Genomic DNA, 18,054 nt, shown 5'->3' with positions numbered 1-18,054 from the left:
ACTTGCAAAAGTCATAATGAGTCTATTGGCACTCCTGCAGCTTGGAAGATTGTATTTTGGTATAGGGCGGCTCAGCACTAAAAGCAGGCAAGAAGAAAATGGAAAAGATGGAAAGGCTCAAAAACCATTTTTTCATTCAGCCTACTGGTCTTATTTGCATGAGCTGCTCCAGCATTAGCCCATGATCACCTATACCTATGATGGTGTTAGGATATTTAGCTAGGCTGTACCTGTGAGCGAAAAAATGCGTTTTTATATTCACTTGCTTAATGTAACAAATGCTGCCTCATAAAGAGCAGAATTCACACAAATGGTTTAATAAAAAAAGGCTTCTTCTAGTGCCTTCTGTCTGATGTTCATCAAGCAGTTTGCAAGCAGGAATGAAACAGGCCTCCAAATAGTCTTTATTCATGGGTAATAATGCCCCCATTTTACAGATGAAAAAATCAAAAAAAATAGAGATAAAAAAACACAGCAATGTTTTAGTCAACGACAGCACGCTTACGCAGCAGGTCACTACAGATTTCACGAGAATAAAGGGGATCTCGGGACTCGGCCCCTTCCACGATGTGGGACAACGGGGCCATGGTTATTCCGCCAGCCCTCCGAAGGGCCCGGCGCACCTTCGGGCCCTCACCTGTTTAACTAACTTCTTTAAAAAAGAGTCATTGGTGGCGATGTGTAACACGGTCAGTAAAATTAACGTGAAGGCTGAGGAAATCTGAACCAAACACCACTGCCTGAAGGCACACAGGAAGGCTGCTACTTTGCCAGTGCTCCGAGAAGCCACTGGACTACTCCATTTCCCAGGGCAGCAAAGAGTTGAAAACCAAAAGAAAAAGAAAAACACAAGAAGGCTTTATTTTGTTAATTTAAAGGCCAGAGCTTCTTCGGAGGCAGGTCCGACCTGCACAGCCCACGCTGCCGCTCGCACGCACGGCGGGGCGGTCCAGGCCGCGCCACCGCCCCGGGGCTGCCGCCAACCCCGGCCGCCTCGCGGAACATGGCGCCGCCGCCGCCGCGACCTGCCTCAGGTGAGCCCCGCCCCCGCCGGCCCCGCCCCGCCCGGCGCTGCCGCCGCGTCCCCCGCCCGCGCGCCACCCGCCCGCGGCGCCCCGCGCGCCCAGGCCCCGCCCCCGGGGTGGCCCCGCCCCTCTCGCGCGGCCTGGGGCCAGGTTGCGGCTCCGGCGTCGCGCGGCGGCCGTTAGGCGGGCGGCATGGCGGTGGCGGCGGGGGACGAGGTGTTCCTGAGAGCGCGGGGCCGGACGCTGAGCGCCTTCCGCGAAGGTACGCGACCCAGCCGAGCCGGTGGCGAGCGGGCGGGGGGGCGCGGGCCTTGGCGGGGCGGCCGGCGGCGGCGGGGGGAGCCCTGGCGGCCGGGGTTGAGGAGGCGGGGGGCGGCCGCCCGGGGCCGGGAGGCACCGCAGAGCCCGGGGGAGCCAAAAAGTCTCGCGGGCGTCCCGGGAGCGCGGGGGCGAGGCGAGGCGAGGCGGCCTCCGGCGGCCGCCGAGCCGGGGGGGAGCGGCGGGAGGCCCCATGGCGGGGGGGGAGGGAGCCCGTTGAGGCTCCCTGTGCGTTACCGAGCTCGTGGGGCAGCAGAGGCGCGCGGAGCACCGGCCCCCGGCGGCTGTGCCCCTTCCCCGCCGCCCTCTGCTGCCCCTCATAGCGCGGCCGGGCCCGGCCCGTGCGGCGAGGCTGCTGCCAGCAGTGCTCCGCACCAAAGCGGTCTTAAAAACGCTCGTCAGTGGTATTGAACCCCCTCTCCGTAAGTGTCAGGCTGGTGGCTGGTGCCAGCAGTATCCCAGCGTGTTTGTGCCTACATGGGTGACTTACCAGGGTCCTGTTATTTCAGTACTGATGTTTCACAAATGGCACGGGGCTGTACCGTGGAGAATAGCGGCGGCGAACTGTCAGTACGTTCAGGATGCTTCGGCCTTTCCCAGGGTGGAGGCCAGGTGCTTCCAAGCTGCCCTAAAGCAGCGTGAGCCACTCTAGCTAACAGTGCTGGTCTGCTCGGTGCCTCCACCTCTGCCCCCCTCCCACGTGAGTGGGGTAGCGGGGCTGCTGCCAAGGCAAAGAGCAGTCACCTGCTGGGTGCCTGTCTTGTGGACAGACCAACAAAGGAGTATTCTGAACATCTGTATATAGCTCACCTGTTTGTAAAACTCTCTAAGGATGGAGAACCTGAAGTTTTCCTAGGTTTTTCAGGTGCATAACTAGCTTTGTGTTTAGAAATATTTTCATATTGCCGTACATAGAAGGTGTTTTATTTCATTGTATTTGTGCAAAAATTACAAATTGTATTGGTTTGGTGAGGTGGGCAAGGTCATTCAATCCCAATGATTTGTCATATTTTCTTGGTTTTCATTGGAAATATTTGGCTATGCTTGTTGCCAAATAAAGAAAAATTGCTAACTGAACATGTGAAATTATATATGTACAGTCATTCTGGCAACTTATTAATTGCAGATGGCCCTGTTGCTTTGGAACGGAATGCCTAGCATTTGTTGAGGGGACAGATGGCAGGCAAGCCATCTAGTTATATCAACTGTATAGTGAAATTATAACAAAAGGAGTGTTCAAAGGCAATGCAAACACTTCTGAACAAAAGCTGTGTCTGAGTACTTCTTGAAAATTGACTTGATGAAACTTCTAAGAAAAAATGTGGTTTGGGTGTCTGGTTTCCAAGTATGTTCCTTCCTCCTGAAGTGTCCTTGTTGTTTGGTGTTCTTTAAATAAATATTAACTGAGGCTTTTCTCACAGACTGGCTGTTTTTAATCTTGTTTAGGACTTGCAGGCTGTCATAGTCCAGCCACCATCTCTGGGTATACTGTTTCTGTGTCAATATTTTACTTTGCCCTCTTGAAAGAGACTAAAGTTCAACACAATCTTTTAATAACTGAATGATTAGAAAAACAGAATCATGGGCTAATAAACTGAGGTAAAATTCCTTGCATTTTAAAATAAAATAAAGCAATTAAACAAGTGATAATACCATCAGGCAGACTTCCCCCCCTCCTTTCTCCCCCGAAGTGGGAGAAATACTCCTCTTGGAAATTCTTACAGGGTGTCCAGTGTCTGTGAGAAAATACTTGTGATAGTGGAGAGATTGGATGTTGCAGGAGGGAGCATCCTGCTACTCCTTGTGCAGAATGCAATCTTTTAATGCCTCCAGATACTTTCAGTTTCCAAATTCATTGGTAGGGTGTGCCCGTATCAGGTCTGGTGAGAAAGCCCCCCACCAATATGGTGGCTCATTTTTTTAAACTTTTCTATTTAAATAATACCAACATGATTCTAGTCCAAAACAAACAATTGAATTCCACAACTGAACTTGGTTGTGAGAAGTATCTCTGATTTGAATATGTCTTTTGATAGGTTTATTTGATGCTTCCAAAACCTTGAACTGGAAAAGATAGTTAACAAGCATTGTGTACTCATGTTTTCAGTTCCACTTGTGATTTTTATAGACCTTTTTCATGTCTCCCTCACTGTTCTTTTGAAAACTATAGAGCTGCTTTTTTTTTCTTCAGTTGTTCCTCATGTGGAAGCTCTTTTATACTTTTGATCATCCTTATTATGCTTCCTTCTCAGACTTCAAAAATGGTAGAATAGTATTCAAGACAGGAGTGCCATTTGGGTTTATACAGGGGTGTAATGATGATGGGATTTTTTTGTTCTGCTCTCTATTCCTTTCCTATCTATTCTTTTTTGTCATTGCTGAATGCTGAGGTGACTCTTCTTTGTAGCACTCACAGAACTATTCTTGTTTATATGAAGTTGGCGGTGTTCTTCCGCTGTGTACAGTATCCTACACTCTTCTGCACTGAAGTTCTTTTGCTGTTTTCTTGAATGGTCATGCTGAGTAATGGAGTCCGTCCATAGTAATTCACAATCAGGCCTTATTCTTACTGTGCCAAATAGCTCAGTTTTAGCAAATTTCACTTCCTTGCTATTCACATGGGATTTATGTGTCTGTCCCCTTTTTTTTAAATCAATTATTTATCCATACAAGGACACCGCTAAGAGCCTTTGTTGAAATATGTCAAATACAGTCTACCTGGATCTCCAAGAGGTATCAAGTGGCTTCCCCTTCTTAATGTACCCACTGACTCCTTTGAAATTGTAAACCTGAGAGGTGTGACTTCTCTTTACAAAAGCTGTTGATAAGTCTCTTTAAGAGTTAGTAACTGTGGTAGTTACTGTGTTTGTTATACTTTCTATTAACTAGTGTATGTAGACACCAGCTTTTTGCTGTTCACTAGTTATCGGATTGCTCTGGAACCCTTTTTAGATATTAATGTGATATTGACCATCTTCCTGCTCCTCTAATGGTAAGGCAGTTTTAAGCAAGAGCTTACACTCCACGGGTTGACTGTTTTATCCTTCAGTTACTTAAGGTGGTATTCACAGAACTCTAATCTGAGTGATGTGTTATCATTCGTGTTTATCTCTTGAATGCTCTAATGCTGCTCTGATGCACTGTCTGTAAGGAAGGATTCTGGCATTGGATCTTCCCAGGGTCCTTCACAGTAAACATGAATGCAAAAATTCACTTTGTTTTCCTGCTATGTCTTTATCTTCTGGGTGCTTCTTGCATTCTGGAACTGATTGTCTGGCAGGCTACCTGCTTGTAACGCCTTTGAAAGGGCTTTTTTAGTTTTCAGGTTTACAGTATTTCCACTTGTTCTTCACTCTTTTAGAAGGACTTCTTGGACTGTTATATCTAACTTTCCAGAGTATAAAGTCTTTCCTGTGTTCTTATTTGGATACAGCTTTATTTTTTTCAAGGATGTTGCCTTGGTTTTAGTAGCTGCCTTACAGCTGTTGTGTAGTCAGGCCGGATTCTTTTTGGTCTTTCAGAACTGCTTCTTAGTAAGTGCTGTGCATATGGTCAGAGCCTTCGGGATAGTGTCTTTGAATAATTTACATGCTGCCTTCAAGGATCCTTGCACTTCTAAAAAGCTTCATAATTGCATGTAATTCCCCTTCCTTTGAAATTAAATACAGCTACAGTCAATTTCTTTTTTTTTCTTGCTTTTACATGAATGTTTAATCTTAGTACATTATGATTACTGTTCTAAAGCTCTTCAACAGTAATATTTTTGAGCCACTGATAAGGACAAGTGAAGAACTGCTTACTAGCTACTGTGTTCCCTTCCCAATATTGGCTCGAGCTGGCATATGAATTAGGCGAATTTTTAAGTGGGTTTTGAGCAGCTCTCTGTGGCTTTACCTTGTCGCATACAAGACATCCCTCTTAACACCTACAGTCATTGGCTGAATTTACATGTTAAAGTTGAGGGTGGGCATAAAGGCGTGACTAGAGCTTACCATTTTGTAGCCCTCAGATCTAGTCAACTGCTTGTATTTGAGGTGGCATTTCTTACCTTGATAGTTAATTTAAAAGTTTAGAAGTGTATCTTTTAAAAACAGTAGCAGTAGTTAATTTATCTGAGAAAATGTGTTCTGTCACTTAGTGTCTCTCACTGATGCTCTATTTGTAGTTTGTACTCACTATACATCATTTTTACAATAATTACTCTTTTAGGGAGAAGTTTTTGTTCTCCAAAAAATGAGTTTTGGTGATTTTTTTTCTTTTTTCTTTTTTTTCTGATGCACCGAACTGAGCATCACATACCTTGGTCATGCAGCAGAACCCCTCTGCCCATTTCTGTGGTGATCTGTAAGATACAGCTGAAAAATATAGCTGAAAGGAATGAAGACTTCATGTGAATGAAATCTGCTTTTGTATTTGAACATACTGTCATTATTGCCTGTATTTTTTAAGCCATATTGATTATGTTTTAATATTGAATAAGGAATTATAAAGGATTTAGTGCAAGCACTTTTTTTTAAGCTCTTCCAGGGCTGAGGGGAAGGAAAACGCATTCCTTAAAAGGTAAACTGCAAAACAGTTGCAGGGGGAGAAAAATGGCTACTTGTCTTATAATGTGCAGATACTGCCTTGGTTTAAAAACTCCATTATTCTTCCTGCATATAGTTTCATTAGAAAAGGTTGTGCTTCTTGTCCCATTTTACCTAGAAAAAGAATCACAGGTGCACTTCATAGGCAGAGATGGCTAAGGGAAGGAACCCATCTATCCGATATGTTTCTGCTATTCTGTATTTAACAGCAAACAGAAGAGAGACTCAGGCCATCTTTATCTTTCAAAATAAAATGTTTTTGAAGTTACAAAAAAGCAAACCAAAAGTGTTTAATCTTTAGTTAGCAGTCTGCATTTAAATATGCGGAAAAATTTGTATTTCAGTTCTTTCAATCATCTTTTGGAGAACCAAAATCAAGTCCCTTGGCAAACATACAGTTGTCAGTATGCAGGAGTTTTCTTTGGTTATTTCTGCCCCTGTTAAACTGAGCAACCACTAGGTGCATGTCTGCTTCCTTTCTCTTCTGACAGCATAGTATCCATAGAGAGTCTAGGGAGAGGAGTATAAGTTATAAGAATAACTTTTCATAACTACTTCTTTTCTGTGAAATACCATGGAGTTTACAGAAAAACAAAATGAACCCCAAAACCACAGCATGCGGTATTGAAAATCCTACCGCTGAAATGCTGGAAATCATACCAGTGCTACACTGTTGTCACAGGCCTGCTTCCAGTGGTTTATATGACCAACCTGTGCGTACGTGCGTGCGTACGTGCGTGCGTACGTACATGCATACGTACATGCGTACGTACATGCATACATATGCATTTGTGATCCTTAGGGAGGGAGGAAGAAAACGGAGGGAAAATTAGGGAAAAGCAAAAGGGGAAGACACGAAGGTGTACCAAGACATCAGCTATTGCCCTCTAGAAAGGGTGTGGTTACGCCTTAAATTCCATCTAGGTTATCAGTGTCTTTTTGTTTGTGATCACAAAACACTGGAGGTTTTCTCTTGTGAATTACTGCTGACTACTTTGGCCCTTCACAGAATAATCCTTAGGTTAAATTAGAAACTGGAACCATTTTTCAGCCTATACTACTAAAAATACATTGTATTGATTCTGTCTCTGTAGTGTGGCTTGCATCGGAGCAGAAAGAGTAGAAGAGTAGAGGCATAACAGCATATTGTGCAGTTGGACTTCCGTGGTAATCAGCTGTACAGCTGTTAAGGAGGCCTGGGAACAAAAGGGATTTGAGTAGGAGTTTTGTGTGGCTCTGTGTGAGAGCAACTTCACAGGCATTATTTCTCCTTCAAAAACTGAGACTGTGTGTGTCAGTTAGCAATATGACAGGGATTTGTGAAGTGCCACATGTGAAAAGGGATGGCAACCTAAAGAATGAACGATGTGCTTTGTCAGTTTATGGAGGTGCTAAGTGTATATATTTGTATACCATATTAAGAAGTGTGCATGTTTTGATTTTTTTTAAGGTTTGTTTTTGTTTTTGAAGAAGTTGCCATGGGTATTATAGATGTCATTCAAAGTCACATTTCCTTAAGGTAGCTCAGTTCTTGGAACAAAGATCCATGTTTTTTAGTTTATATATCCAAAACTGCAACTGACCACTTGAAATTGAATTGCACTGGAGAAATTACTGAGTTTCACTATCATGTACACTCGCTCTCGTTGCCATTAAGTCAAAAAGTAGCAAGGGAAATAAAACATGGGTATGAGTTGGTTGGGTTTTCTGTTTGTTTTTTAATGGCAGTAAAGGAGTAGTCACAGTACTAACAAGTCATGGAAAAGTATTTGATGTCTGTAGGCTGTTGTTATCTTCTTTCAGGTTTAAAACTTTTAACTGTCAGTGTATAACTTGGATAGGATGGATAAAGAAAAGCTAACTCTTGCAGCACAGCATGATTAACTTCAAATATAGTCAACCAAAACAGAATACTGGAGTCTTACACAGCCACAACAACCTGCTGATGAAAGCACTCTGCTGTTGGGTACAGGAGGTAACAGTTGGCCTGTTTCAGAACAGGCCTTAACTGTCTGTGTCTGAGGAATGTGACTTACTACTGAGAAATATTTATTATGCTGGAGAGCATGACTATTATTTATGTAAAACAGAAGCTGCTGAGAAAGGAAAGACAGAAAATAGACTGAGAGAATGAGGAGCCGTACTGCAACACAGGCGTCTATGGCATCCCTCCATAGTGTGAGAGACCCAAGTGTGTAATGCTAGTCTAGGCAGCTCTTCCAAAAGAGATAAAGGCTCTGTGAGGAGCTTGATGTCTTCTGCAAAACTGAATTCTTACTCTTCATTCAGCCCATTTTAAGGCAGTTAAATTAAAAATACTGGAGCAGAAATGAAGAAATCTTGTATATTCAGGAATACTGGGGGTCATGGGAGGACTGGCTGAATAGATATGAGAATGGGAGGCTGCAGTACATTTGGGGACTGTTTTGTTTGTTTGTTTGTTAATCTTTTGTAAATACATTCTATAGTGACACTAAAAATTTAGAAATATAACCCAGTACTTTGAAAGCAAATTGGTAATTCTTGCAGTCTGGGGCACAATTCAGGCACCAGCTCTGAGAAGTCTGCTGACTTCTACTTGGCACTTGCATTTATTTATTTATTTATTTATTTATTTATTGCCATGGTTCACAAACAGCCTCTGTGCTCACGGAGGTGAAGAGCCAGTTTTGAGTTTGTGTTCTTAGCTCGGCTCAGTTTTGTGATGCAAGGTAGAAAGCAGAAAACATATTTATTAATTGAATCCTAATCTTTTACTGATCTGCCTGGCATGCACTCTATCTGATGCAACTCTGTAGCTCATCTAAAAGCTCAAAAAATAGACCTGACCTATGGACTGGAAAATTGAAACTCCTAGCCAGAGAGAAACCTTTGATGTCACTCCCATAACAGCCATTGCTTGCTACATTTGAAGACAGCAACTATTTTATTGGCATACTATTTAACTGAAATTTTGTGGACTAATATCTAGAACCTGCATCATGACTAGATGATCACTGCAAAAACAGCTGTCCCTCCTCCCACCACTCCTGCCCAAAGCTGTTTGTTAACTCTCTGCCTGACTTTGGCACTCCCCTGGCATACCAACAGAATGATTTGCTGAGCACTCTTCTTGTGATTCAGTGCAAAGTCCAATGAACTGGTCCAGACAGCTTTTTGTGGTGCCTGACTTACCGCATAAGCAGATGAGATTCATTTGCATGTACCTGTTCTGCTTGAGGATCCTAGCAAACAGCTGGTGAGGGAGAAGCAACCTGCAGAAGTTTTGGGAATAATGATCTGAACACAGATTAAGGCCTGTAGATAAACCACTTGTTAGGAGAAAGATTTCCGGATCCAGCTGTGCTAGTAGAAGATGCATTTGACTTCTGTTTCTCATTTCTACTATGATACCGTATTGAAGCAATTACACAGGAGTGCTCTTGGATTATTTTAAGAAAAATCAGCCAAGTTGTTCTGGTTGCAACAGTTTAAACTGTTTAACTGGACTGATGTTTTGACTTGCACAAAGAACTTGTCTGTTGACAGACCACTGAGACCAGTTAAGTTATTTCCTGGAACAGCTGAATTCAGAATAGGGCACCAATAAGACTTGGTGCACCTGCAAGTTTGTACTGGTACAACAGAGCTACTACCACTCATTTTGTGGTATTCTGCATTTAGTTACAGTGCTTTATATTAATCAAAACATGTTACTGATCAACAAAAGTTAAGTTATAATGTAAGTATAAACCAAAGTTTCTATATACTCTTGTGTTCTGACTTAATTAAATTTGTAAGTACAACATGATAAGTAATGCAATTTCATTTGAATAGTTGTAGAGTTTTTTAAAAATAGGTTTTCTAGTGGGATGGATCAAATAACAGCAAAGAAGCTGTAAATATTTATTCAACCTTTCTTTTTTTTTGGTAACTATTTGATGAATTAGCTACCACAGGAATAGCTGTTTACTAAATTATTTGACTGAGACCAGTTAGTTAAACATTTTAGGTAACTGTTATGCAGCCCTGATTCCTGCATCTCTCCTGTTGTTTCTGCCTCCTTTTCTTCATTTTGTTCCTTTTCATCTTTTTCCTTTTCTAAAGGAGAATATAGCGCATATCCCTCTACATCACTTTCAGTCTTTCTCTTTTCACCTCCTATCTCTTTCCTTTTTTCCCTGCTGTTCTTCACCTCCACCCCTGCATCTTCTGTTTCTCGTTTCTTGTGCCACTTCTTGATTTTTGTGTACTGAACTTCTCTTTTCAAATTCATCTCATCTCTCTCCCGCTCTTTCTCGTTGCCTAACATGACCATCACCCACCCACTCACACCAGTGCATCTGTGCACAGTCTTGGAAACTTTCAGGTACTAAAACCTAGCGAGCTACCGTACTAGTGTGAGTATAAGGCTGGAAAAAAAAGTCCATGAAGCTTCTATCAGAATAGACCTTGCTCCAGCCTTGCAACCTGTTTTGCTTTGGCTCTGTGTGCTGCCTGACAGTGCATGGTCTGCTTGCCAGACCTCTCTCTCTCTGTTCAAGCATTATAGATGAGGCTTCTTTTCATGTGGGACACGGTCCAATCCTGCTGACTGTGCCAGCCCACCTGCCTAACAGGCACCTGAAGTGCTGCAGATGCACCAACTGCTGCTGGCCAGCAGACACCGTCCCTGGGGCTCTAAAGAGAGATGCACAGGACTTGCACAGTTGAAACGCAGTCTTTGAAAACAAGATTAGCTGTCTTCTCTAAGCAGTTCCTGGAAAAAACAAAAAAACAAAAAAAACCCCTTATGACCACTATGGTAAAATTACTGGTTTCAGATTAATCAGTGCAAAACAAGTAGATTTTCTCAGCACTGATGAACAACATGTCTTCCAGGTTGCTGGTTCCAAGTTGCTGGAAAAGGGACAGGTGTTAAGAATCCCTGTCGTGTTTTTCAAGGATTTCAGCTTTTTCTCTGAGCATCCATTTAATGAGTCTGAGGATTGTGCTACTCCTCCAAAACAAGCTGCTGTTTCAGACCTTCACTTTTTTAGTTTTTTTTCAGATAGGTCATGAAAGATTTTTGATGCAGGCTTCCTTTTTTCTGTAGCTTATAAAAACTATAAGTTGATTTCTCTGCCCAAACAATACCTTTGATGTAGCACATAAGCTGATTTTTATGGCAGTCATATTTTTCATTTTCCATGCAAGACACACAATAGAAACCTAAATTACTTTGTGTCATTCAGCCAATTCCGTAAGGCTTCTATTGAAAACTCATGGATAGATGGATCATTTTACTTCTCTGAATAAGTTATGTAATTGGAAAAGTTAATTTCATTTCAGAATTAAAAGCTAATGAATGTCTAAAAGTTTCCATCTATAAAATATGTGATTATTATTTAGAGCAAGGCAATGCTAGTATGAATTAATAGACAATGTTAACTGATTATAAATCATTTTATTCAGAAATTAAATATTAAATAAAATGTGGAAGCTTACATTTGGCAAAAAGATCCAATGTCATGGCAACAGATAACTCCCAGAAGCTGTTGGTAACTGTAGCCTGCATTACTTCTTCCCCACCCTGCCTCGGCCTGTCCACCTCCACCGTGCAACAGATGAATTCTGACCTGTGTTTTCTAATCTTTCAAGAAAAGAAATGTGCCTGACTTCTCACAAAGTACAGGGCAGTCTGGAACCTGGAAAGCTAAAATTCAAGTGGTCCAGCTCTAGAATGCCACTTTCTCCTAACTAAAAAAGAAACCAAAAATAAATCCATGCTGTGGAAATGCCTTTTGCTTATGTACTGTTAATGGGGGATTAATCTAGTATTACCTCAAACTGTATTTCAGATCAGACTGACATAATACATGAAGTTATTTATGGATTATATTTGAATTTGAAATCATTCACTGTATTCTTTTTTTTTTAGATTCAACTATAGATTGATGTAGGCAGTGACTTTTTTTAACAGTTGAAATGCTGTTTAAAAAAAAAAATAACAGTAAAGGTATAAAACAAAATACACATCAGACATGGTCAAAAGTGTGAAAGCCAGATGCAGCTGTCCAAACCCAAATATTCAGGATACAAATAAATGCGTTCAGACAAACCACAGTGTACTCATGTTTGTACTTGAATTCAAGATTCAGACAACAGTCTAGAAAGTGGGATACCCATTTTTGTTTTTAATTTGTAGCCAGCTGTAGCTTTACTTGCCCTGTGTTTTTCCTCCTTAATGTGCTTGCCGTCAGCCTTATTGATCACAGTTCTTTTGTGGTACTTGTTATTATAGTATCAGAGAAACAAGTATACAAAAAAAAGTAGCTGCAGAAATTTTGTTGTCCCCTTCGTCTCTACGGACTCTACAGATGTAAATTTGCTTCTGAGTTCCCACCTTTTTATTATAAGTCTCGAGCTATTATGGAAGTTCTCAATTAAGATTTTAATTGTTGCTGCTAATTCTGACATCTCTGGGATTTTTATTTGTTTGCTGTCTTTGGTTCTGTTCAATGTCTTCAGTTGCAACTCAAAAGAATTTGTTGCATCCAACTTCGCTCTAAAATTATAAGGAAAAAAATGCTTTTAACTCAGTAATAACTTAAGGACAAGTCTACTGGTACCACAGAACGTATTGTGTGTATTTTAATTTGTTAGTTATGCAATAATTCAAGTCCTGCACGAATCAACCGAAATCTAATGTTATATGCTGTTGTGCTATGCTGTAGTCTTGAAATTTGCAGCACTATTTGCTCTGTTCTTCTTGCACTTTTTCCTCAAGTTGGACTTTTCATTGCCATGTGATATAATTACGTGGTATACTTTCATTTATGCAGCTAGCCATCAGAGGAAAATTTTGTACCTCTGCTTTTATATTCGTGCTCTATCATTGTCTACAGAATTGTATACCTTTATCAAAGGGGCTTGAACTTATTTTGGTGAAGATTTGATTATGCATAGAAACTTTCATTCTCTTTTTATAAGCTTATAGAGCACTTCACTTGTTTGTTTAGATAAGGAGTACGAATGGAAGGGGCCTTTCTACTTCATCCAAGGAGCAGATCCTCAGTTTGGGCTGATGAAAGCTTGGGCAATTGGAGACTGTGACAATGGAGGTGATGAATGGGGAGAAGAGATCAAATTAACAGAGCAAGCTGTGCAAGCCATTAACAAGCTAAATCCGAAACCCAAGTTCTTCGTGTTGTGCGGAGATCTTATCCATGGAATGCCAGGTAAGGCAACTAAAAGTGTAAAATGGGGATCGTAACTCCATTTTCTTTGTATTTCAGATGGGCAATAAGGCTAGTTTAATTTCCTTGCCTTCACAATACTCTTTCATAGGATTTGGTATTCAGCTGTTTCCATGTTTGGGAAAAACAAATGCTTTTCAAATTGTTCTCGAGTATTTTACTTTCTTCATTTGAATTCCTGTATCATTCAGTTCAGCTGTGTACTTCTTTTAGTTGCTTCTTGCAGTGACCTAAGGAAATTGTCTTTGAAATAAAAGTCGTAAGAGGAAACATTAAAATTCTTTCCTTTAAACAAATTGTCTTCAGAAGCTAAATAGGCACTCTAGCCTTTGGGGAAACAGTGCTAAGGAAAAAAAAAAAAACCAGCTATGGCTTTTTGAGTACCTAAATTGGACAGAGCTCTTGAATTGTCTGAATTCAACTGTCTAAATTCAGCCACTTCAATATTTGAATTCTTAATGCTAAAAGTCAGCAAATTCAAATTGTAGAATTCTGTTCTGTTGCCATAGAACTGAGATTCGTGTATTTCTGTGGACTGAGAGGGAGAACAGCAGAACATCTAGAAAGGTGTGTTACAAAATTTTACCATGAAAACTTTAAAACAGACCTTTAATGTTTTCCACTTTAAATAAATATTCTTATTGGGAGTAAATAAAACAATGATCTTACCAGTTACCAGTTGACAGGTGGTCTCAAAAGCGGATGTAAAGGAAGTATCTTTTATTTCTCAGCTTTGATAACAGGCAGATCTGCAAACAGCTTTAGTGATGGAATTGACAGCACAATGATCCACCAAGCAAGCTTGCTAATGTAGAGTCTTCTGTACTTTGCTTTACACACTGCTTTGCACTCCACTTGCACCCAATATTGTGCTCCCTGGTTCTTGTTTGCGCAGTAAGGTTTTGAGTATGATAGAGACTTTTTACTAATTCCTTCTCTTTCTCACAAAGTGGATTTTAAAACCTTAGCTGTAAGTCAAATTCACTGACATTATTTATAGGCCATAAACTTTCTTTTGACCAGAACACAGTTTTAGTGATAAAACAGTATAAAACCCACAGAATTTAACTTTACTGGAATCTATTGCCTGTAATTTCAGTAGCTTCTTTGGAGGTGCAGGTTCAAACCAGCTAAACCAGAATCATAAGCTAATCTCTTCATAAGAAGCATCTTGCCTCCCACTTGACTTGTAATTTGTGGAAGTGTTCCAAATGTGTTGCTTTTAGTATCCCTTTTAAGGGAGTGTGGGGGGACTCGGGACAAATAATAGGTGTTCTACATCCTATTGAGAAGGATTTTTTGCTAACAAATTTAAGTAATCCAAGAACCGAAGTTAACTTCATTTTTCTTGAATGTTTATCAAGCACTCATAAAACAATGCAAAGAGTTCTGCCTGATTACTTTTGTCTGCATTGACCTTAAACATTATTATAAGGCATTTTCTGTTAACAGAGAGTAAGTGCTAACTATAGAGAGCTTGAATAAATTTCTGACTTCTACTGGGTACTTAATGGCTAGATACAATAAATGAGTCTGGAAATATATAGAAACTTGCATGCTGGAAACTTTGTTTTTTCCTAGTAATGGATCTCTCTGGTCGTCATTATCCCTTTTACCAGTGTATGTCTGAGATTTCCATAATATTTTAAATACAAATCTGTTAGTTTGGCAAAACATTATCGTATATTCATTTTACTAACAAACATGTGAAAGAAACTGAACAGATTGTGCTGCTGAGCTCACTTACATTCTGTATGATGTATTTGCTGTGCATTGTATAAATATTTGAAGCAGCCTATTGCAATTTCCAAGAAATTGCAAGAAAGAGCAGTTCATTACCTCACTTGGCCTATCATCTTTTACTTAACTCTCCCACTGTAAACGTAGCTTGTAATTTGTAAGTACTACAGGTAGTAGTACTTTGTTCAGATTCTAATAATTTCTTGTTGATTTAAAATTATATTCTTTAACATCTTATATGACTGTTCTCAGGTAGTCATATAAAATAGTTAAGGAAATACATTACTACAAGGAATTTTAGAATCTTCAGCTGGAACAATTACTTATCATTACACTGCTGCTTTCATATTTGTATAAGTGGCTTGCTGTGCTGTCAGTGGGTAAACATATAGACTTTTACCGTCAGCCATTTGTCTTTCTGTCTAAACTGACTGAGATAAGTGAATCATTCTACAGTGAAGATGTACCTGTGGATCAGCACTCTGGCTAGCTGCTCGAAAGGGCAGGGAGGCATGTGTGATACAATAAGGGAGGTGGAAGCCCTGAGTCAGAAAAGTGCTTTATGGAAGAGAGCTCTGAATCTGTATGGTTAAAAAGAATTTGAAACAGTGTTTTAGTTTAAAGTGTTTGAATGCATCTTTTGCAAGAAGTGAAATACTGGGCTTTTCAAGAACTTCTTTTCCTACCTTTTTCTCTCACTTAGCCCCTGGAAGAGAAACACCTTCAAAACACAAGAGTTAAATAAAATGCAAAGAAAATATATTTTAAAGTGAGACAATTCGCATCTTGTTTTAAAAATTTCTTACCAAGATATTTATTTCTCCAGTCTGGCTTGTTAATAGCTGTTTTTGTTTGAGACACTGCAAGATTTGGCATTGAAAAACCAAGATGTTGGCTTCATAAGAACTTATTTGTTGCATATACATCATCAAAATGGAAATCTCCTGTTGTTAGAATTGCAGCCTTTCCATGTTCCTTGCAGTGATAGTTTTTGGAAACCTTGGAACAACAATCATACTTTCTAGTTTTCTGCCGTGTTTCATGCTAAATTGTAGGCATTGAGGTAATTTCCTTGTTATGAACAAATAAATTCTTAACTTTCTTCTCTTAATGAAATACTAATGTATTTCTGCACCTGTGACAAAAAAGGAGCCATTATATGCCAGTATCACATGGCACAAGTCTCTCTCCAGTAATTCTGATACTAATACTGCGCTTGAGATTTCATACTTCTTGAATACCATATCCCTTTAAACAACTCAAACTGAAGCCACAGTGAAATACAAAGCTAAGTCAGTAACTGAATAAACTTCAAAAATTTCTTGGAAAGAGTTCTTTTTCAAAATTATATTAGGAATACTGAAACTCATTAGCATTTCTATTTTACTGTAACAAAATTTTGAAAATGTAAGAAGTATTTCTGGAATACTATATTAAAGAGGAGAAGAAACAGAGAGACTGAGAATTTTTACAGTCAATAGCTTTTCAGATTAGTTGAATGCGTGTTTGTAGGAATGAAAACCAGTACTAGTATTTCTTTTCCTTGAGTAATCTCAGTATTTTCACTATTGTTTTAGGCAAGGATGTTTAGACCTGCATGAAGCATATCTGTAGTGGAATGGGACTGTAATCATTTCATGTTTCTCCTCAGTGGAGTCCCTCTAATTGCTATGTCAATTCCCTTACCATGTTAGTTCAAGAAAAGGAAGGATTAAAAGGATTTAAAAACTCATTTTTTCATTAGGCAAAAATCGGAAATGACATGAGACAAGCCATTGGTTTAATAATAGTTAATTTGGCTTATACTTATCTTACTTAATATCTCAAATTGATGTTAGCCTTTTAAATCACTTGCAAGCTTCAGCTATATTAAAACTGACTAAAATCAGTGTTTATGAAAGCATATCAGTTACAATTGCTGCATATTTATTGAAGAACGCTACTGTCAACTAGAGTTCAGTTATATTTTACCATCCATTGGCTGATGTCTGTAGGGTTTCTTGTATTGCATTGCTTTATAATCAATGCTTGTCAATGAAAAGAAGGAAAAAAACAACCAAACATTCCTCTGTTCTCTTAATATGTTTTGTCATGGAGAACTGCGCGTAAAGTTTCTGACTGTTTCAAAGCATGCACTGCAGCTTTTTAGCTGCAGCAGTGCTGAAACCTTTAGAAAAGGAACTCCAAGAAGCCTCAGAATTCCAGCAGCTCCAAGTGATGAATAGAATCCTGATCAGCTAGGAAGCAATCAAGCAGAGCACTTGGAATCCATTACAGATGTCATTAAAGGAGCGAAGTAATCAGTGCCAGTATCTTGGTATTTAGCTGCTGATTAAAAGTAGTTTGTACTCTGAATATTATTTTCAAAAGTTTTTCTTGATTACATAATCAAGAATAGGATATCTATTCCTGTTAACACTAATACTGTGGTACTTAATCAAGAATTTTAAGCAATACCTTCCTTATACTACAACTGTGTTACTAAAAATAATTTCTATAAGCTTGTTAGATACTTATATGTACCATGATAATAAAAGACTTTTATTTCCCAATACGTATGTATGCATTAAGTTAGTGTACTGTAACTTAGTATGATAAAAATGGTAATCTTGAAAATGCAAAATATTGTTGATTAGATAATGTGTTTGTTTCACTGCATTTTTCTAAAACCCTGGAAATGTATTTCTAAAAGTATTTTTCCTCATATGAAGTTGAAACCTTCTGTTTCAGTTTATGACAACTTTTCATATTCTTCCATTAACCCAATACCCTTTGAGCCCAGCAAGCCAGCCAGTTTTTCACCCATCGAGCAGTGAAACATCCTAACTCCACAACCTTTCTAAGGTGATAGAGCATGGCCTCACAGTGACATCTGCCAGCTCTCTCAGCACCCTTGGGTGTATCCCATCTCATCCCATGGACTTGTTCAGGGTTGAAATTTTTCAAGAGATACATAACTGAATCCTCTTCCACTACTGATCGTTCCCCTATTCCTTGAACCCTATCTCTAGGCACAAAGGCTTGGGAGCAGTTTTTGGTGAAGACCGAGGCAAAGAAGCATTGACTACTTTAGCTTTATCTGCATCCACCATCACTAAATCACTGCCCCATTCAGGAATGAGCTCACATTTTCTTTGTTTTTTGTTTTACTACTGATGTAATAGCAGA

The 18,054-nt window shown here is 39.8% G+C and overlaps 1 protein-coding gene across 2 annotated transcripts in view; it reads left to right on the top strand.

The window, feature by feature from the left end:
* The first annotated feature begins 1,116 nt into the window (after positions 1 to 1,116).
* The window catches only part of CPPED1 (calcineurin like phosphoesterase domain containing 1), a 55,367-nt gene continuing 38,429 nt past the window's right edge, over positions 1,117 to 18,054 (top strand). For both annotated transcript variants that reach the window (XM_064520359.1, XM_064520358.1), the window contains exons 1-2: positions 1,117 to 1,287; positions 12,910 to 13,128. In XM_064520359.1, coding sequence (XP_064376429.1) covers positions 1,218 to 1,287; positions 12,910 to 13,128 — 289 coding nt within the window. In that variant the 5' untranslated portion in view covers positions 1,117 to 1,217. The remainder of the gene's footprint in view (positions 1,288 to 12,909; positions 13,129 to 18,054) is intronic.

The sequence above is a fragment of the Dromaius novaehollandiae genome, chromosome 14 (genome assembly GCF_036370855.1).
Source record: "Dromaius novaehollandiae isolate bDroNov1 chromosome 14, bDroNov1.hap1, whole genome shotgun sequence".
In the NCBI taxonomy this organism is placed as follows: domain Eukaryota; kingdom Metazoa; phylum Chordata; class Aves; order Casuariiformes; family Dromaiidae; genus Dromaius; species Dromaius novaehollandiae.
This window is presented reverse-complemented; position numbering and strand designations above follow the sequence as displayed.